General features: G+C 43.8%; 2 protein-coding genes across 7 annotated transcripts in view; one reads left to right on the top strand and one right to left on the bottom strand.

Annotated features, from left to right (window-relative positions):
* Positions 1 to 2,076: 2,076 nt before the first annotated feature.
* On the bottom strand, positions 2,077 to 10,233 carry GID8 (GID complex subunit 8 homolog). The gene is made up of 5 exons (XM_064167695.1): positions 10,132 to 10,233; positions 8,796 to 8,925; positions 7,208 to 7,404; positions 6,500 to 6,697; positions 2,077 to 6,004 (listed from the first exon to the last, which is right to left on the bottom strand). The coding sequence occupies exons 2-5, from the start codon at positions 8,911 to 8,913 to the stop codon at positions 5,831 to 5,833; spliced, it is 687 nt and encodes a 228-aa protein (XP_064023765.1). The 5' UTR covers positions 8,914 to 8,925; positions 10,132 to 10,233; the 3' UTR covers positions 2,077 to 5,830.
* A 67-nt stretch (positions 10,234 to 10,300) lies between these two features.
* DIDO1 (death inducer-obliterator 1) overlaps positions 10,301 to 21,450 on the top strand; it is a 63,286-nt gene continuing 52,136 nt past the window's right edge. Inside the window, exons 1-4 of one of the 6 annotated variants that reach the window (XM_064167691.1) lie at positions 10,448 to 11,925; positions 13,529 to 13,665; positions 13,852 to 13,892; positions 15,385 to 16,530. The gene's annotated coding sequence lies outside the window, so the exon portion shown is untranslated. Of the gene's footprint in view, positions 10,425 to 10,447; positions 11,926 to 13,528; positions 13,666 to 13,851; positions 13,893 to 15,105; positions 16,531 to 17,084; positions 17,104 to 21,450 lie in introns of those variants that run through there. The other 5 variants (XM_064167690.1, XM_064167692.1, XM_064167689.1 and 2 more) reach the window with 5 other exon arrangements.

Raw genomic sequence — 21,450 nt, 5'->3', positions numbered from 1 at the left:
AGTCAACAAGGGATGAAACCGAGCTGCCACTCAGCTTGCACAAAGGTCGTAGACCTTGGGAAAGGTATCAGAGCTTCTGGGCTGCTCCAAAAAGCACCAGGCAGAGTTACAGGGTAGACATCTCCCATCTGCTGCTGCTGCAGCCAGGAGCCTGCACATGCTTATTATCCAACTGGAACACTTGACAGCTCCTTGAAGAGCAGTTTGCAACTTAAATCATGAGGGGTAGCAGCGTGATTAAGCTGAACCGTAGAAAAAAAAGCAGCAGCAAAGTTCCTCACACTCCAGAGACAACTCCAGAAGGTCACCAGAGCTGCCAAGAGCAATAATCATAAAACGATACTTTGTCCTTTGCTTCAGCATTTCTTCCTCTGAGGAAAAAGATCTCCCACCCAAAAAACGGCCTGTGGCACAAGGCACACAGGATCCATGATCACACGAACCTGCTGCCCAGAGAAAATAAACACAGCAAGCTTTGGTACAAGTGGCAACTGAAAGGAACCACATGCAGTAACCACAGGGTGAGCCTTCACCCCGTTGTAGGCTTTCCTCCCTTCATTTGAAGAGGAAACGACGCTCGATTTTGACTCGCTCTGCTGCTGAGCCCATTTCCAGAAGAGGGAGCCAAGCCACGCTAAAAGGCAGCCGAAATTCAAACCTATTGCTCAACGGAGTGTTTGAAACGCTGTGCGCGCTCGGAGTTCATTTGAGGCAGGTGGGGAGCAGAGTGCTGATGTAATTACGGAAGTGAGATGCATGTCGAGAACTGAAGAGGTCTTGGGTGTGGTACAGCCATCACAGACACAGGAAATCTAACCCTAGTTAACAGTGTGCTTAAGCCTGGGTGACGTGGGAGTCAACCACCTCCAACAGCAACCACAAACTCACTGAATTCTGATTCCATTTGGAACTCAAGCACATCACAAAGTTTTCTTGTACTCTTCAGTTCCTCTGCTTGTAATGCTCAGGATCACCTCTTCAATTAATCTTTGACTAACTCACTGCTTATGCCAGAAACTGTCAAAAATAGATGCAGTTACCAAAAAAATAAAACCAAAACACCACCCCTGTTTGAGTGCAACATCACATGCACAAAAACAAGTTCACAAAATACAAGCACAGGTATTATTCCTTTTACTGCTGCATAATTTCCTGGAAGCAAACTTCCCACCAAGCTGATTAAAGAGCAAATGGAATCAGTTCAGAAGACTAAAGGAAATAATCTTATGGCAGAACAGCCTCTCCTCTGGTTTCTCCTGTGTTCAGATTAATCTGTTCAGAAGATTAAACCAAACAAAAGATGATTGGGTTAATATTTGAGCTGACATTTATTAGCACTAAAGCTGATCCACACAATGGTCATATTATTTGAAGATTTGATGAAGTTAGGCACAGATCAAGAACAAATCCTGAAGGGGGTTGGAGGAGAGGTAGGCTTACAGTTGTCTGTTTAAAGGACAGTTCCACTGCAGCCTGAAAGCTCCCTGCTCAGCCAGAGTTATTTCAATGCAACTTGTCCACAGTCTGTTGAAAATTCATGTGGTTTCTAGGGCTAAATAAGGCCCAAATAAATACTGCAGACAGCAATATGCTGAAAATGAGCAAATGATGCAAGATGTCAAGTTGAGAAAGCTTTTAAATGAACTCCCATGCAGAAACTCATGCAGATGGGTGTAAGGGAGCAGTGTATTGTTGGTGCCCCTGTTAACACGAACAGCACAATGCAGAGTGTTCTGGTTCTGAGGTACCTGAATGCATGGATGTGCTGCTCACCAGTAGTTAGACCAATTTTGGTTTTCATTTAATCATATGAAGGCAGAAGGAGAGAGGAAAGAATCCAACTAGTTTCCAGCACACCTCAGTACACCCACTGAAAAGTCAGTTCCTCCAGTCTGGGTGGAAGAGTGGACAGGACAGGTCAGAACCCATCTCACCCTGCTGCAGCCTAAAGGCAGCTTTAGGGCAAAATCTGACTCCAGATCTTTTTTTTTCCTCTGAGGTGAGTACCTCAAGGATGCTTTCAGCTGCTGTCACAGCTGGAAGCCGTGTTACCCACCAAGATAAGACACACAGGGATTAAACTCCAACTCAATTTAATAAGCTTCATAAGGAACTTGGGACAGCAAGTGGTTGGGTGTTGGTTTCGTAACACTCATCTACTAATCATGGATTTTTAAGTAATGCTTTTAAGCTCATACTCAAACATATAAAGCATAAACTTCACAAATTAAAACCAATAAAACCATCCTAAAATAATGGCTTGCCCTCTGTATACAAGGAGTGGAGAAAAGGTCTCTCCAGTCAATTTTACACATCTGAAATGCTACATAAATGCTCTCCATGTTCATTCCAATTTTTCCTCTTAATGTGGGTGGAAGGAGCTCAAAGTGTCTGAGTGAATTTATCTTAGAGAGAAGCAATTCACCTGGTTTAAAGCTCTGGGTTGTTGCCTTTTCAAGAGTCTAGAGAAGACATGTTTTAGTTGAAACTCTGCTGCCAGGTTCTGGGCAGCTACCAGTTTCCCAGCTGTGTAAACAGTTCAGTATTTCTTAGAAAGTACCATCAGTACTCCACCTTCATGGAAAGCTGTGATTCCCTCCCCAGTGACTCCACTGTACAACTGAAGCAACCACAGCTTACTTTAAATTTGACAGACAGAAAAGAAAGGTGGTAAGGAGGTGCTGAGAGTTACTTGGGAGATGATAGGTTCTGGAAAAGATTTGTAGCCTAATCAAAGCACACTCCATACACAGCCTTTCTGCAGAGGTGTTAAGACAGGGTATTTCACAACCCAACTTCTCCATGTCCATGATGAAAAAAAATGTAATTAAGATAATCTAATTTGCTTTCAACCAAGAAGCTGTGGGAGGAAGGAGCAGCACGAGACTTCTCTGCCATCACTGAGTCTGCAACAATCTTACCCAGGTTATGTTGGTGTCATTCTGAATGAAGTGAAAGAAAATCTGACTTTTTTACACTAAAGCAAACTGAGCAAAGTGGCATTTAATAGTATTTGTTAAAGTGGTTATCTAACAAAAATGGGTTAACAAAATCCCATTCATTAGTAGTCACCAAATATGACACTTCTCATGCATATGACAACGGTTCATTCGTGTACTGAGACGTCTGTTTACTGTGTACAATATTTCCATAAATTAGATTTCACAGCCCCTACCATTCAAGAGTATTTCAAACAGATTATATATTATATTTGTATATGCAAACTATTTTATATACACTAATATAAAGGTCCTTAGAAGTACCAATATCACTACCTTTATGCTTTCTCTAAAATGCATAGCTTTCGAATATTTTCTTGCAGTTACCAAAAAACTTTACAGATTAAAGCTGCTTATCAATGTGGCATGTTCATAAAAACAAAGTGAAACAGTTCTAGGCTAATTTGGTATTAAACCCCTTAAAAAACAGGTTTAATGAAAAAAAAACTACTACAGAAAAAAAAACCACAAAAAAAAAAAAAACCAAAACAACCCAAAAAACCAAACAAACAAGCTAGTGAAAATTCAAGTAATCTATGCTCAGCCTCTGCCCAAAAACTCTAAGAAACTAATGTAGCATTCTAGAAGTGCAATGAACTTCTCAACCAGGGCTGTAATACTGCATTTCTCATGGAGAAAAATGCTAGTCATGCCACAAAAACCCACTGCTTTCCACTTCACCCAGGAGAAGCTTCAGATGAGGTTTAACCAGCACAAGTGTCAGAGCAGAGGGAAAGCTGATCAGTTATCCATGAAAAGAAAAAAAATGAAGAGCTATTCCAGTTTTGTTGCTGCAGTCTGTTAATAAACAGAAGTTACATTAACCATACAGTTGCTCACAAATTAAAAGTTCTACTCCATGTTTTTTTGACATCAACCGACTGGAAAAAGCAAAAATAAAATTAAGAAACCCCCAAACCTCATAACCCACAACTGTCAAAAGTTTGGTGTTGAATAACCAGCCTGGGTGAAGGAATCTAGGTTGCCCTTAAAGTTGGGGGGGGCTACCCATCGCTTGTTATACATCAACTTTAGAACCTCCACACCACAAATGCTTCAAAGTGGAGAACAGAATGATAAATGGGGATGAATAATCTTGTTATATCCATCATTTAGCTTAACTTTTTGTTATACCCATCACCTAGCTTAACCTTTTGGTATATCCACATACCTAGCTTAGCCTTGGTGCTCCAGATCTCTGATAGCTGCTCCAAAAACAACTTCACAACCCCCCCCCGCCCCGCCCCATACACAAAAACCAGCTACACAAGTAAACAGTGTTCACAGTAATGCAATCAGTAACAGGGTTTTGTTAGTCTCTGTAAGTTGGGTGTATCTGCAAAGCTTTTATACAGTTTAATGCATTAAGTATTCCAGTAAAATTAAGTGAAAACTAAATTCCATTCTACAGGGTAATATCTACCATACAAGACTAGATTTATGTACAGTATGGGACTGCTGTGACAACTGCCAGTGTTTCATGATGGTTAACCTTGGTCTTTGTTCAGCAAATCTGTAATAACTTGATAAACAGGCCTAAAAAAAACCAAAAAAGAAGTCTAGAGGTGGATTTGGCAAGATTAGTGCTCTCTAGCCCTGGACCTACACCAGCAGACAGTGCTGCAAAACCGAGTTGACCAGAACATCCCATACCCAAGAGATTACAATGTGTTGACTTGAAAGTCTGGACTTCACATGTAAAACATTGAAACTATAATCCTAACCGGAGTGAGGAGAGCCAGTAAACAAATACAGGTGAAGGTGAACTGCATCTCTTCAGAAAGGTAGGGAAGAATTGAGAGGATGGACATTTCTGGGTTTAGACAGCCCCTGCTCTGCTCATCTCAAGGCATCAAAACAGCCCAAGTAGCTCTAAAACTAGGATTCTTAGCAAACGTAAAAGCAGATCCCTCATCAGAGGCTTCAATTAGCATCTCTCCCCTCCATTTAATTTCCTAACAGTATTTCCTTCAGCTTACAAACATCCAGTGGCCTCCATACCTTTAGAAGCCTGCACTGTCTACAAATATCAGAGAGCAGGGGGAAAGGCCTCTGTTAACAAACACCCTCAATACCTCTGGGGGCCATTTTGGTCATCCATGAAAATGCAGAAGAAGAAACTTATTTCCAACAATACTCCTCCTGAAAAGATGGGTCACTGATCCATTATGAACATAGCTCTCACCATATAAAGCACCAAAAAGTCAGAAACAAGGAAAGAAGAAGAAAAAAAAAGGACCAAAACAAAACAACCTCCTTAAATTATGCTTTACAAGTTTGTACACTATTTCCTATGGCAAAAGGTTGACCTTTACTGCAAAGTTTATAGATGAAAACTTGACCAGTTACTTTTAAGGGGAATGTATATCTGGCTATAACTTAAAGGTAGAAAATATTCACTGTTCTATATACACATTTCAAACAGGAGACAGTTAAACTGAACTGAAGAGTTGCCAATGTAACTCCGTATTAACTCACTGGCCACTAAACTAGGCATCAGTAGCTAATTAGAAAGCTTGAATTCTGAACTTTTAAAAATGCTATTTTATTTTTTCCTGTCCTTTTTTTAATTGTTTTGTGGGTTTTTTGTTTTTTGTTTTTTTTAAAAATGTATTATAGTGCATAGCCTAAGTCAGACTTCCAAAGAGATACAGCGCCTTTCAATGCAGTTTTTGCAGCATTAAAAAGGGACTTTTCTCCCTTCAAATTCGATGTTCATTGAAAAAAATCTGAATTGAGTGCTGTACTGTAGTAAAAATATTTCAGTCACAGACTGATATAAATGTATCCTGTGCAGTACTATGATTGTTTGATGTCCATCTGCACACGTTTTACTTGGGTTCTTCAATCGTCCCCTTGCTGAGGTCTGTCATTTTGGGGTATTTCACTTTCTTCTGGTCCAGCTCGTTCTGAGCCCACAGTAGTAGTTTCAGTAATTTTGCCAGCTTGGGTGTTGATTCACGATTTTCATAGTCTAGAACAGCTTGATTAACCTCACTCCACACCTGGAAGAGACACAGCAGAGTTCAGTAAGAGTTTTCAGGTGATTAACACCATTAATATCAGACACTGACAAGACTGCACAGAGTGTGCTAACTCCTCAGGACAGAGCTCCAGAGACTACAAGCCTGGCCAAAACCAGGGAGTACAAAACACCATTTTAAAAAACAATCTTGCTTAATATTTCTGTTCTCCTGCACACCCCTAGAGCTCCTGCTCTCCTGCACACCCCTAGAGCTCCCGCTCTCCTGCACACCTCTATATACCTCTTCTGTTCTCCTGCACACCCCTAGAGCTCCCGCTCTCCTGCACACCTCTATATACCTCTTCTGTTCTCCTGCACACCCCTAGAGCTCCCGCTCTCCTGCACACCTCTATACACCTCTTCTGTTCTCCTGCACACCCCTACGCACCTCTTCTCCAAGCATTTCAAAAACATTTGGATATATTTTCACCACATGCAAATCAAAGACATCAATTTCCTTTTGAGCAAGCACTACCTTCTGTCGCTGCATCATGTTGAGCAAGTCTCCAAAGGGGGACTCTTCAGGATTATCAAAGGCGAGCAGAGCCAGCGTGCGCTCCATTTCTGTCAGGCACTCCCTGCTCTCCTCGCCTTGTTCCGCTAATTGGGTCTGAGCAAACTCCAGAGCTGCTTCTGTCTCACGCTGCCGAATCAGCTCGATCAAATGCTGCTGCTACATGTAGAAGACAAGGCAATATTAGCTAAACAAATTAACAAACCTGCAGTATTGCAAGGCTGAACTCCTCAGACACGAGTGTGTAATTTGAGACAAACACTAATCCATAATTGACAGTTTGAGGTCAGTTCTTCTCCGTGTGTGAGACAAGCAGCAGCGGAATTGGCTATAAAATCTAGCAAAAAAGGTAATCTGACACTTCTGAGGAACACACTTTGAAAAGGTTTCCTTATTAAGGGAACTACTAGAAATTCAGACTAGCAGTAATTGGAAGTTGGGAAGTCACAGACCACCACTGCTGCAACAAGTTTTCATGTTACTAATTGCATGCCATGGCTCCTGCACCATGCCACAAGTTTCTTGTTGTTACAAAACGATGCCAGGAACAAACAAATTTTCATCCACGTTCAGTCACAAAGCTGCCAACTCACTCATAAAACCAACACTACTCTCTCCAGTCTCTCGGTACCCTCTGAAGCAAAGATAAAGTCTGCCACTTGTCCTTACCTGCAAATGGAAGTAAAGGTATCTGTTTGTATCTAGCAACTCTGGATGAAGGCTGTTTATTAATGCAATGGCTTCTTGAATCTGCCCTTTCAAAATCATCTCTCTGATTTTTATTCTTTCATCCAGAGTCTCTAAATCGACGCTGGGTTCAATTCCAGACTCCATTCGAAATTTCTCTGCTGCTTCCTTAAAGCCCTCTGAAACAGAAACATTTTACCTATAAAATATATTTTACATAACATTTTAATAAAGCCATCAGCTGAAATGGAAAGATTTCAGTATTGCTTGTGCACTTGGGGAGTTTAAGTCTGAAGTTCTGAAACATATTATTCCATTTGAATAGGTATTTATACCACAAAGCATCCAACAGCACAAGCTTAATTCGTTCTTAACTCACATTCCCTCACTTTCTAAGGGGGCATGCAACTTGTAGTCCAATACATCTTAACTTGAAAGTTCATTTTATAGCATCATAGAGTCACAGAGTGGTTTGGATTGGAAGAGACCTTAAAGATTATCTAGTTCCAACCCTCCTGCCACAGGCAGGGACATCTGCTAGACCAGGTTGCTCAAGGTCCCATTCAACCTGGCTTGAACACTTCCAGGCTTAGAGCCTCCACAACTTCCTGGGCAACCTGGTCCAGCACCTCACCACCCTCATGGGGAAGAATTTTTTCCTAATGCCCAATCTAAATCCATCTTTTTCCAGCTTGAAGCCACTACCCCTTTTCCTGTCTCTCCACACCTCCTTAAATCATTTTTTGCTAAATCAAATTTTGAAAATGTAGGTGGTTTCACTTCTCCCTGCAGCCCCCAAATCTGTCTGCATGGACCCAGTAGTTTAACTGAGGAGAAATACAAAATTAATTTTACTTACTTGTACTAACCCTGGGGTTTGCTTTAAATGCTGTAACCACTCTTTTAAATCCTAGGTCATGAAACAATTTACACCACCCACTGAGATGCTCTTCCTTCACCCCAGAGGCTCCACACGCCAATGTAAACAGGGGTGTAGATGGGATACAAATGCCTCCGCCCTGGTACAGCTTCCTGGGATGGAATGCATCATAATTGCTAGGGACAATTTCCCATGGCTTTGATTCTTCCAAGTATAAAATTAGGCTATATGCTGAAGGGGTTAATATCTTCGGTCTCAAACAATTTTGCCAACAGTGCTCTTTAGAGTTTATCTTTCTAGCCAGTTAAAACTTGCTCTGACAGTTGTTCTGTGCAGCTCTCATACTGCTGTTTAACACCTGCCACGTATCTCAAACTCTGCTTTAACGGCACCAAAAAGGACATGCACAGAAGTGGGTCATGTTTGTTTACAGCACCCAGAAAACACTTTATTTTCTGTATCTTTTATCAGAAGAGTGAAGGTTAATAAATGCACTTTTATTGCATAACTGATTGTCTCTGAATCTGTCAATTTCCACTTAGAACACCAGGGAAGTTGTACATTCCTAAGAAAAAACAACAGCAACCCCTAACTCCTGAAAGCCCTTAATTTCACTCCAAGTATATTCCAGCCAAAACTGTCTTGATGAAATAAGTGTCAGGCATTTAAGAGCCTCCTGTGCATTTTTACCTGTAACAAGGTAGTTCATGATAAGACGATTCATGTCTGCTCTCTGGATATGCAAGTTATTAAGTTTCTCCATCCATTCATCTTTTGTGATTTCATCAGGTTTTTCTGCATAACTCATCCTGGACTCTTACTACAAGAAAAGAAAAGCATCTGATTTAACATGTTTCAAGAAGAAGTAAGTTTAATGTGTGTAAGCATCATGTTACCACCATCTTTATATCTTTTTAATGAGATCTTTTAAATTAGTAATCCAAAAGAGACCCTTTTATCTCGAACCACAGGTTTACATTTTTCTTCTCCCTGTTCCTGCCCTCTTTCCCATCTCTAAAGCTACAGGGTTTTTTTTTTTCAATTGTCAGAATAAAAAAATCATCTTCTTGCACTTTTAAATCCACTCCAAGTAAATATTGGCCAGAATCTACAAAGGACACGGTGTGAAACCAGTGAATCAGAGTCTGACATCCAGTCAGCAAAATGGTAACAAACCTTTAAAGCAAAGCCTATGTAAACAGTGCCTTAAAACCATCATTAAAACTTAGGCTGGACAGATCCATATATATATAGCTACATTTTTGTAGAGATATTGCTGTCAAATATACGTTATCCAATCTACAGATGAATAGTTAAGCTAGCTGAGGTTTGCTGCCCGCAAAAGCACTCCTGTCAACGGCACTAAAATGCTCACTCTCAGTATTTTCCCTTCACGATATTTTTTGTCAGACTCGTAAAAAAAAAAGTGCTTTGCTGGAGCCGGCATTTAATCATTTCTACCTTCAAGTCACGACCGCAGGGGCAACGAAAAGGGGAGGAGAGGCTGCAATCACAACAGCAACAGGCACCGCCACCCAGCTCAGACAACACGAGTGGGAGCGCGTCTTCTCATCACCTGCCACTTCCAACAGGTTTTTCTGTCCCTAAACTGCCGCCAAAGCCGCACCGCACTCGGGGAAGCTGGAAAGCGGGAAGCAAGCTCAGCCCGGGGCCGGCTGAGGGGCCGATCGGTCCCGGCCCCGAGTTCTCGCCGCTCCCAACCATGCGCCAGGGAAACCGGGTGAAGACTCAAAGGGCTGCGGCGCCCCTAGCTCTGTGCAGCCGCAACCCGCAGGGGGAACCGCAGCCTTCCCCTTCCCGCCACCAGCCCACCGAGCCGCTGCCCTCGAACCGGCCTTCCGCGGGGCCAAGGCCACCGGAGCCGTCGGCCCCACTCGCCACAGGCCCAAGCGCCTCCCCACTCCCACAGCGGCCGAGAGCAGGTCTCTCCTCCGGACCACGGGAAGGGTCCCCCACCGGCTCCCGTCCCCCCAGGGGAGAAGCGGCGCCGCCAGCGCCATCTTACCGAGCGCGCCGCGGTGCCGGCTCCGACGCACGATCGCGGGCCCCTCTCGCCGCTCCGCCAGGCCGCTGCGCGCGGCTCTCGCGAGAACCGGCCTCCCGGCCAATCAGCGCCCGGGGACGAGCGAGAAGACGCAGTCATCGAGTCGGCCGGCGGGACAGAGTGTGCGTCCGTCCGGGGAGGTCACACCTCCGGCGGGGAGGTGCGGACAGAGACGGGCAGGGGTGGCCGCGCCTCGGTGCCGTGGAGCTGGGCGGCGATCCCTGCAGGGCCGTCAGAGAGAGGGGGCGGCCGAGGTGCGGGGCGAGTCGGGCTCCAAGATGGCTGCTCTGCCGCCTGAGGCAGTTGGTCCGTCAGCGCCAGTCTGTCAGCGGGGCCGCTGCGCCAAGCAGGGCGTAGGGTCACGTCTCATTCCTTCCCTGCCTTCCTTCAGCCCCTCCTTGGCACACGTCGGGCAGGACTTGCGCTGGCTCCGCCATGGTGCCTCCTCCACCTCTGCCCGGAGCTAGCGCAGCTGTTCAGTGCCTCACGTCCTTCCTTGACGCTTTAATAACGTCTCGGGTGACAGCGTAGACCTCCCTGGGAGAGGGAGAGGAGGCCTGGCAGTGCCACCCGCAGCAGAAAGTGACTGATGGGCTGGTCCGGTTCGTCTCGGCGGGCTGTGCGCAGGCTCCGCCGTGCGAGGCCGTAGCCGCTGCATGGACGCTGCGGGCTCCGCGGCAGCCGCGTTGCTCTGGAACGGTGCTTGGCAAAGGCTGGCTCTTGGCATTCGGAGTACAGCCTGCAGTGCTAACCCTGCCAACCTGGCAGGATCAGAGACCGGGAGGTCGTTATGCTGCAAGTCATAGGCTGAACATTAATGTCCAGTTCTGCCAGTTACCGCTGCGGCTGCCTCGCAGGGCTGTGAACGGTCGTGGCTGAGGGCTCAGATTGATGATCTCTCCAAATGTGTGTTAGCTGCTGAGCAGAGCCAGTAAACAAACTGGTGCGAGATCCGCTGGGGCCTGCGAGTCAGTCATTGAAGCACAGAATTGGTTGGAATTTTAAGATCATCGAGTCCAACCATTATCTCAGCACATCTTTGTACCGTCTGAACACCCTCATGGGATAGAGTCCAAGCACTGCAAAAAAAGGACACACCTTGATTTGTGGATTTAAATGGAAAGCAGGGTTAAGATACACAACAGACATGAAATGCTGCAAATGATGCTACTCAAAAAAAGGAACGCCTCTGACACAGAGAATATGGACACAGTGACCCCTTTTTCACTCTAATTGTGCGATAAAATGCAGCTTCCAGAAGTCACTTTCATTACAGTTGCCCCTACGAGAAAATCTACAATTAATCAGTAATTTATTAGTTTATTTCCTCAAAGAGAGATCCAGATTTATAAACCATGCAGAATTCTGGGGGGAAATTGATTTGATGCGTGCCATTAGTTGTCAGTCGTGCAATAAGGACACGTACAGCATGACTAGTTGATTAGAGAGGGTTCTTCTTAGGCTTCAATCTAAAACGGTAATGAAAACAGTAATGCACTTGGCGCCTAGGGAAAGAAGTTCAGACTCTCGTTGACCTGGTGGGCTTGTGAATCTCTCATTGGCTAAGATGTCCTGTCTGGTTCTTGTCAGCTCCTCCTAGAAAGGTGGAGTTTCTCAGGAGGCTCCCCTAAAGAGGGTGAGAGGAGGAAAATGCTTCTCTCTAGGAGGGGTTGCTGATATTTTTATAGAGGGAAACATACCCCAAGCAGGGAGGAGGAAACAGAGTGCAAGTCATACCACAATTGCTGTTTGCAGGTAAAGAATAGCTGGTTTGTTTTTTTTTTTAAAAAGCAAATAGAATAAAATATTGGATAATTAAAGTAAGCAATGTATTATCTGCTGTTCGGTGTGCTGCTGACACCTGCTTGTTTCAGAGGCTGGGGATGTTCAAATGCAACAAGTTTCCCTTTACCCTTCTAATTGTCCTTGAGATGAAGAGAAGCTAAACTGGGCTAAAAGCATCTCCCGAGTTGTGGTTTTGCTTGTCATGAAAAATAGTTTGGGATTGTTGCATTTTCTTTGAGGAGTTTGCATTTTCTCTGACCATGCTGTTGGCCAAAAGCATTTTGTAGTGTTTCTGTGCAGAATATCCTAGGCAGCTGCATTCTTCTCTTGTAAAAAAAACTTTTCTTATGCTTTCCTTAACTGGTCTTTTTGGTAACATCAAACCTTATAATTTTGAGCTTTTGTTTGAGAGAAAAGCTGTTAGAAAAACCTTAGTTGCAACAAGTACCTTTAGAAGGTTACTACTCAAGCATGTTCTTACTGATGCTGAAAACAAAGTGACTTTATAAAGCATGGATTGTTTTTCTTTGGTTCAATAATACTTAATAGTACTTCTTGTAGTAATGCTGCTATTTATTTACTGTCAGTGTTAGCCCAATGTGATGAAAACCCCTTAAAATAGTATTCCTTTATCTTGAGACAGGTATTTTTATCAATGTTCTGGGTGCAGTGAAAACTTTGAGGGATTCAGCAGTATCTTAAGAAATAAATTACAGATATGTTAACTCTTTCCTGATGGAAAGCTGTCTAATGACTTTCTGTATTCCCATCTCTAACTTCTGTCTCATTTAATAAACTTTTAGTTATTTAATGCAGCTGACTTTAGTGAAGAACACTTACATTCTCAGTGTTTTATAAGCTGGAATACTCAAGGACTTGGAAATACCAAACTTGCATGGTATTTCTTTGCTAAACCTCAAAAAATTGAGAGGAGTAGGAAGATACAAAGCTGAGGGCAAAAGCTTTCTAAATCATTCCCTCTTTTCCTAGTCCTGAAGCCTAACTTCTGATAAAGTCCTCATATTCTCCCCAAAGCTGGGACCAAATCTTTCTTTTACATGGGGGAAAATCTGCAGGATACTTCTGTGGGTCCAAAGCTGGATTAAAATGCCTGGAATTCAACTATTTTGCTCTTGGGAAGACCATCCCTGGCTTCAACATGTCACAGTCCTGTAAGAATCTTACAGTGATCAGGGCAGTAATAACATGGCAAGTTGGATTTTGGGGCAAGAATGCAAACCTGAGATGAAAATAAAGCTACAACTGTAATTCAGTGCACTTCATAGAAATTAATTAAGATTTGAGAAATCCTAATTTTAAAGAGATGTTTTGATGATTGATATTTGGAATTGAGTGGAGTGAGTCCCATACCAAAAGCACTAATTTCTGAAGAAGACATAACAATACCTACAAAAACTGCAGATATTGGATGGGGGGGGGGGGAAGAGTACCCAGAATTGGAAGGGGGAAAGAGTGAATCTTCAAGCTTCTGTCAGTTGGTGGAGAATGGGATTACTTTATTTATATGAATGTGATTAACCCTCAGCAAAGTCTTTTCTCTTTATTTATCTAGGGTCTCTGAAAAAGAAAGTATCAGGAGCACTGGAGAATCAAGGACCCAGAACATAGCCAATACCTTGCTACCTGACCTATCTATTTTGGGTGATGTGCTGAACTCTGAAGACAGAGGTGGTCTTCCACAAAAAACAGGTAAAGCTGGAGCACAGCAAACATAAATGAGTCTCTTGTGACTTGTAAAGATTAATTACCTGCTTAAAACCCCTGCAAATACCAGAGACAGAGGAGGGAAGGGAACTTGCTCATTGGTTTTCATCCCTCCTCTCTTCAGGGCCTAACTCTGTAGTTTTCACTTAGTTGCTGCAACTGTCTCCCCAGACGTTCAGTGAGGAAGAAGTGAGCAAAGGGGTGAACCTAAAGTAAGTGTTACATCTAAGGGCTTTGCATCTCCAAACACTGGGAGAAGGTTGGTGAAGGCAAAGTTGGATGAGAGAGCAGGAGTTACATCTCGGGTTTGGGGACCCCACCTCTGTGCAACAAGAAGTTGATGATGCCTTAGTGCCTAGCACAGTGTCATGAATAACACATAAAGACCCTGGGTGAGACACTGTAAATATAATTAAGATCAATTTTTAGACCTTCAAAGTTTAACAAATACTAACTGGGGAGGCCCAAAGGGTAAATAAATATTTGACAGCTACAGAGGAAAGTCTCAGTGTCCTGACCACTGAAAAGCAGAAAAGGTTTTGGAAAGCAGTGGAAAAAAAAAAGTTTTAAGGAGAGCTGGTGCTGAGAGATTTGTGGATACCTCAGCATAAGCTGCTTCAGTGTTTGAGGAGAGGTAGATAAGGTGCTTCATAGACTTTTAGAAGCTTATTGATAGTCATTCATCTATGCTAGGATTTCCCAGTAGTGTTTTCAGTTCAAGCCAGTTAGAAACTCTCACTGTGTTCTATGAGAAGAAGCCTAAACAAACCCAAAACTCAGGTTATATGGATCAACAAAAACCTCCTGCTTGCTGCCAGGACAGTGCATGTTTGGACCAGTCCCCTAGGAGTAAATGTCTCAGATTAAGGGAAATTAGGCTATAACAGGAAAAGAATCTGGAATGGAACAAAGCAGGGAGAGAACTGAGGTGCTGATGATACCACTTAAGGTGACACAGGTATTTAGTCAGCAAAGGTGTAGATACTCTGACTTGGGCTTTAGCACAAAGATGTAGGTGTCATATGCTTTAGCTGCTACTCACTGGGTGTGTGGAGCCAGTCAGCATTATGTTAAGATGGTGTAAGCCACTTACCAAATGGGTATAAGGAATTTAATACCTGTTTCACTGCTGGATCCCTTACTGCAAGCATCCCCTGTTCACTCTTAGTGTGCAATTCCTTTTTTGCATGTTCTCTTTCCCTTGGCATTTAATAATTCCTGGGTCTGAGCACTCTGTAGATGCTAAATTTGTTCATTAACAACATGTAATTAGCTTTTCCCAGGGCACAAATCACAATGCAGCTTGATCCATTAAATCCTAAGGTATTTCCCTACCACATGCTTTTCATTTAGTGTCATTTTGTAGCTGGAGAACAAAGATTAAACTTCTGCTTGCCTTTAATCATGTCTTGTACTTTTACACAGGAATCTGTTGGAGGTTTTTTTACCTCTTGGTGTTCCTGTGTGAAGTAAGTATTAATGCTGCCTAGTTTCACAGGTGGAGAAAGGCTGATTATACGCAGGCAAAAGGCTAGCAGGAGCTTTTCCAACATTCTCCTCAACCAGAGTTCTCATAAAGAGAATGCAGACATCAAAAAGATGTAATCAAACTACTTTGGTAGAATCCTGTAATTCAATAGAACTAATGCTAAGTACGATTTTAGGTTTCCTCATGTTTTCATTCCTTAATCCATGTTAATGTAGACACTGTCTGGAATCCATCTGAAATCCATACTAACAACCCAGGAGGAAAAATGAGCAGGATCAAGGTCAAAGAGTCAAACCTCACACCTCTACCTGCTTAAAAGGCTCTTAAGATGTGTCTGGAGTGTTTTCATGGTCTTGTGGGTCTTCTTAGGCCTTCTCAGTGACTGTGAGATGTAGATGTTTCTGGTTGCTAGTATCACAAATGCTGACAGCAGGACCAAAACATAAATTTGACTGAACTACCTGTAGCAGCTTGGATCCCAGGTAGTTTGAATAGCCTAACCATTTCTAAAGGGGTGTTCACTGGGTAGCTTTCATGCTGTAGATGAGTTGATTCAGTGAACACTTCCACAGTGCTCCATAATGTGGACCTAGAAGAAAACATTGCTGCAGCTCATGTTTTGGTAAAATGGATGGAATAGGAAAAACCAAAACTGAACGTAAATGGAATAAGCAGAGGTGGGGAGCATTGCTGATGTGAGCAGTGGGGTCTGCAAGCAGCAGATGAGCTCCTCTGCCATGCTAGTCCTGTGGCAAAGCCGTGTTCTGTGAGAACAGTACTTGGATGTGCAGTTTTGCTGTGGCACTTGCAACCTCACGAATAATGAATAAAACTGCAGACCTCTGAAGTAAGAGCATCCCGAATTTCTGGTAAGAAAACCCGTAGCAGCCGTTGCTGATCCGTCTGCAGAGGAAGCTCTGAGGTGACCGAGGCTCACATTTCTTGCGGCGGCCTAAAGCTGACTGGACGGAGATTCGGCCAGCAGGCGCCGTGCTCCAGGTTCGCGGGGAAGAGCTCAGTCACCTTTGGACCGGGAGAGAGGGAGGGAAGGCTGCTGAGGCTGCGATAGGCCGAGGGCGCAGCTCCGCGGCTTTCCCGCCAGCGCGCCGCCGATAGGGCGCGCCCGGGCCGCCCGGCCGAGAGGCGGAGCCAACGGCTGCCCAAGACCTCCGCGGGCCGTGCGCAAAGCGAGGCACTCTGGGAATCCGCCCGCCGCCATATCTGTCTCTATGGTAGCGGGGGAGGAGCGTCCCCGCCCAGCGCTCCGGAGCGGTTGCGAGGAGGAAATGGCGGCTCGGCTCGTCTGAGACCTTCGTCTGCGGTGGCGAAATCCTCTCATCTTCTCCCCCCCCTTCCCCGTGGTGAGTGAGGGAGGCAGCCAGAGAAGCACCGGGATGGGAGGAGAAAGGGAGCGGGGCCGCGGCTGCTGCGGAAGGGGTCGCGAAAAAGAGGCGGCAGCCTCCTACGGCCTGGACGCCTTTGGGCTCAACTAGAAAATGGAGGCGGGCGGGTGGTGAGGGTCAGGGCGGCCTGAAGGAGCGCGGCGGGCGGGGAGAACGGGACTGGCGCGGCCTGTTTTCAGGGGATCGTCAGTGTGGCTGCAGGGCACAGGCACGCCGGAGGCCTGGCCCCGTTCCAGAGAAGGTCGGCGACTCGATGCGGGGGCCCCGGAGGAAGCTAAAAGCCGCCGCCCCATAAGCTGCTAACGTGGTTGGGCCGGAGCGGAGAGGACGCCCTCCCCGGGCGGAGCGGGCTAGAAGGCGGGCTCCTCCATATTGGGGAGGAGAGGACGGTTTTGCTCGGAGGCGATCGACGTCATATGCAGGCTGACGCTGGCAAGCTTCTCCGTGACGTCACGACCGACTTAAACCGCCTTTCCCGTTCAGTTTCACCGTTGCCTTAGTAACCGGACGAGGGGCTCTGCCGCGGCCCTGGTGGGTGGCAGGGTGCGGGGATAGCTCCTTTCGTCGGGGCCGCGCTCTTCGGAAACCCAGCCGAAAATTCATCCCGAGGCTGGTGGGAGGGTTGCCGTGGGTGGGACTAAAATTTACCTGCCTTGAGGTGACATTATTTTCTCGGGGTGATCTCCTTTATTGGTGAGTTAAACAAGGAAAGATGAACTTTACAATGTTCCGGTGACTTCCTTGTAGGGGTAAAAGAGGCGGGATTGAATTTTTAGACCCTAGTGATGGTTGGCTGACTTTAAATATTCAGTACATTTCCTGTCAATAAGTCTTCCTTGCACTAATTTACTTAAATACTGTCTCTTGGAGGTGATGGTAGTTGTGAGCTGCTTATTTGGCTTGCAAAAGCCATTCTTTGATGATCAAATTTTGTTTCCTACAGTTAAGTAGTTTTCAGTTTATACCTCCAAGTGATAACTGCATTTTAGTAGTGAGTTAAAGTCACCATTTTAGCTTATCGCTTTTATCTTGGAAAACAACATTGCAATCGTTTTAAAAGATATATGTGTGTTACAGTTTCCTTACTGTTTAGTAATGCAAAACTAACATGCTGGTTTTTCTTGCATGGGCATTTGTGTTTTCCTTCTAGGAACTTCAAGGAGACAAAAAAAAAAAGGCAGATTATTTTTATGTAATTCAGATGGATATATTTAGCATTCCTCATTCTCTTTGTGGTTTATTTTTTCTTTGCTGGATAATTAATTAGATTTTTTTTTTTTTTTTTGCAAAAGTAACTCTTTTGAAAGTAAACTTGAGGTAAATTCTTTTGGCAACTGATATTCAAGTTATTTTCACTTGCAATACCTTTTTGACTGCTTTTTTGCCTTTCTACTTTACACACTATTGTTTGGTGTGGTAATTTAAGTTGGTTTAGATTCAACTGTCTTGTTGCTACGTCTACAGTTTAGTAGATCTTAAAGCAATTTAATTGCAATGGAAGATGATTCTGTGTAGCTACTGTGCAAGTGTAGCATGTACTGTGTTAATTAAAATAGATATTTTGGGTTGTGCTCCACTTTTATGTGTGCCAGCTGCTAGTTAACGATCTTTGACGTTTGGAATTTTCTATAGGAATAAATATAGAAGTAAGCTTAAAATAACTGTTCAGGTAGACCTTAATTTTTTTTTCCTCTTGGTGTCTCCAGAAACATATTGCACAGAAAGGTTTTTCCATGCACTGGTGGAAGAGTAAAAGCTCCTCTTAGCCTTCAGCCTGCTTTGAGTCTGCATTACCCCAGTGACTTGCAAATTGAGTAACTGTTGATTTTAAGACTAGCATTTAAATATTTCCCCCCTCAGTGTCTGTATTTGGGTTTAAGGAGTATTTTAGTTGATTTCTATTGATACACAAATGGATTTTTTACTCTGCTGCAAATATAGCTGTACCACAAAATATAAATGTATACACTTTTCAAATATGAAATGCATATAATTCACACAGGGCTTCAGAGATTGCTTTTCACTTGACTGAGAGATATCTTTTGAATTGTAAAAAACCCAACTCTGAAACTCCCCAAAACAATGCTAATTGAGTTGTAGGAGTACAGAACAGTAAATAAGTACTTTTCAGTGTCCGATGGACTCATCTTCTTAATCCTGCCTTACGACTAAGACATTATGGCAGTAGATTATTTCAGCCTTACGATGGTAATTGTCTTTGTAGCTGTAATTTACAACTGTGGGATTTTAATTCTGTCCATCCTGCAGCTTCAGCTAGAACTACTAAGTGGGGAGAGAAAGGACAAGGATTATAGGGGTCAGGCTTAGAGTACATAAAATTGTAACTCTTAAAATGGAAGAAGAGACTCAGTAAGAATAAGATTAGATGGTTTCTACTTGGCAGTTGTAGTCTCTGCATTGACTTTATTCTCTGGTGTGCTTTTTCTGCCTGGTGTCTCCTGTACTACAACAAGTAGTAGATTTAAGGAGAGGATTTTAATATAAAGATGATTTCCTTAGTGTGCGCCAGAACTTGTTACTTTTTTGTGTGTTTTTAGGCCTCTCTAGGAGGGTCTTCAGTTGGTTGTCAGTTACACTTTGAGGGTTGTACTATTCTTAATACAGCTTCTGAAATAAATTAATACTTGACCGTTATTAATTATAATCTCAAATGGATAGGCTTTGAGGTTAAGAAAATTCATGGAGCTAAACCACAAAGCTGAAATGTACATTAGATGCGTTCTCATAGTAAAACCTCATCAAAACTGGGAATTGAGCTGTGTTTGCTACATTTCTAATAGCATCATCTGTGTGCTGTAATTACTGCTTCACTGAATTCTGAAGTTCATTTCTGTTTTGCTTTATTTAATGAAGCCCTTTTGGTGGAATAAGAATGAAAATAACTGCTTTCAGCTGCTGTGCTTTAGCTCACGTTCTGCAAATGAAATAAAAGGGGGAACAGTGTGAAAACACAGTGGTGGGTTTTTTTCCCCTCCATCAACAGCGGTACCGGTAGGGTCAGAAATTAATAGTCCTGCAATTGCTGTGACTACATTTCTGTATGAAGAGTTGGTCTGGCAGTCACTAGACATGGGAGAGGATACAGAGTTCAATTATTATCTAAACCTAACTTTTGTTTTTAGGTTTAATAGTTTGGAGTGTAGAATTGGTTTATTTACTAACAATAACTTGACGAAAAGCCTCTGCGGTTTTACTAGTCTGTGTAAAGCAGTTTGAGGATTTTTAGTCGCAGTCCGAATGTTCAGGCTGAAATGTGATAGTTGTATAATTACAGTATCACAGTATCACAGTATCACCAAGGTTGGAAGAGACCTCACAGATCATCAAGTCCAACCCTTTACCACAGTGCCCAAGGCTAGACCATGGCACCAAGTGCCACATCCAACCTTGCCTTGAACTGCCCCAGGGACGACGACTCCACCACCTCCCCAGGCAGCCCATTCCAGTGCCTAATGACTCTCTCAGTGAAGAACTTTCTCCTCACCTCGAGCCGAAATTTCCCCTGGCGCAGCCTGAGGCTGTGTCCTCTTGTTCTGGAGCTGGCCACCTGAGAGAAGAGAGCAACCTCCTCCTGGCCACAACCACCCTTCAGGTAGTTGTAGACAGCAATAAGGTCACCCCTGAGCCTCCTCCTCTCCAGGCCAAACAACCCCAGCTCCCTAAGCCTCTCCCCGTAGGGCTCGTGCTCGAGGCCTCTCACCAGCCTCGTCGCCCTTCTCTGGACACGCTCAAGCATCTCAGTGTCCTTCCTAAACTGGGGGGCCCAGAACTGAACGCAGTACTCGAGGTGTGGTCTGACCAGTGCAGAGTACAGGGGCAGAATGACCTCCCTGCTCCTGCTGACCACACCACTCCTGATGCAGGCCAGGATGCCACTGGCTCTCTTGGCCACCTGGGCACACTGCTGGCTCATGTTCAGGCGGGTATCAATCAGTACCCCCAGATCCCTCTCTGTCTGGCTGCTCTCCAGCCACTCCGACCCCAGCCTGTATCTCTGCATGGGGTTGTTGTGGCCAAAGTGCAGCACCCTAATATTGTAGGTTCCAAAATAAGCTGTGGGATGTTGAAGAGTTAAACTTTAAGGTTCTAGCACTTAACCTAAAGAACTGCTGCTGTTCGCTTAACTGTCATGATAAAGAAGTGAATGAGCTGGTACTTGGTGGAGCAATGCCAAGTCCCTTGTTTCCTCTGCCTTGCTGACAATGTATTTTTCAGTGCTGCTGGAGAGGTCAACCTCAGTGGCAAAAACTGAACATCTGGCAAATAATATGTTCGTGAAATATTTTCAGGGTGATGGAAAAGGAGTAGCAAAGATACTGTATATTGTGTAATACCCCAAAACAATCGAAATTTGATATTTCTGTTGCCTAAACTTAGGACCATGGCTTGCATGAAGCCTGTAAGAGGGTTGTAGTTGTGTGGGTTTTGTTTTTTTAATATAAACTTTTTACTACAGAAAGCTGCCATTTTTCTTAATCTATATAATATGGGAAAAGGAAAAAGTAGAGCTGTTTATACTGCTTGTGATTCTGCTCACAGCTTCTCTTAATTAGCAAAATCTATTTCCTGCCCAATTTCTGGTCATACTGTTTGGACTCTGACCAAAAAAACCCAGCTTTATTTTGTTGTCTTCAGGTCAATTATCATTGTTAGGGAAGATGTGGGATTAATTTAGTCAGAAGAATGTGAACAAAGGCTTCAGAAGGTATTCTAGGATTAGTGAAAAAGACAGATGTCAGTCTGTTAGCCAGTAAAACATGTACCTGGTCTTGCAAGCACCCATGAAGCTCTGGACTAGAAAATATCAATGTTGTATACTTTTCCTCTTAAAAAAAATTTTTTTTCTGCATTTGAGGA

The sequence above is a fragment of the Pogoniulus pusillus genome, chromosome 29 (assembly GCF_015220805.1).
Source record: "Pogoniulus pusillus isolate bPogPus1 chromosome 29, bPogPus1.pri, whole genome shotgun sequence".
Classification (NCBI taxonomy): domain Eukaryota; kingdom Metazoa; phylum Chordata; class Aves; order Piciformes; family Lybiidae; genus Pogoniulus; species Pogoniulus pusillus.
The sequence above is the reverse complement of the archived record's forward strand: the minus strand, read 5'-3'. Positions and strand labels throughout refer to the sequence as shown.

Coding starts and splice junctions, on each gene's coding strand:
- GID8 (XM_064167695.1), bottom strand. CDS start 8,913: ATGAGTTATGCAGAAAAACCTGATGAAATCACAAAAGATGAATGGATG. Junction 6,698..7,207: donor ACCTTTACTTCCATTTGCAG/GTAAGGACAAGT, acceptor TTCTACATGTAG/CAGCAGCATTTGATCGAGCT. Junction 6,005..6,499: donor ACATGATGCAGCGACAGAAG/GTAGTGCTTGCT, acceptor TGTCTCTTCCAG/GTGTGGAGTGAGGTTAATCA.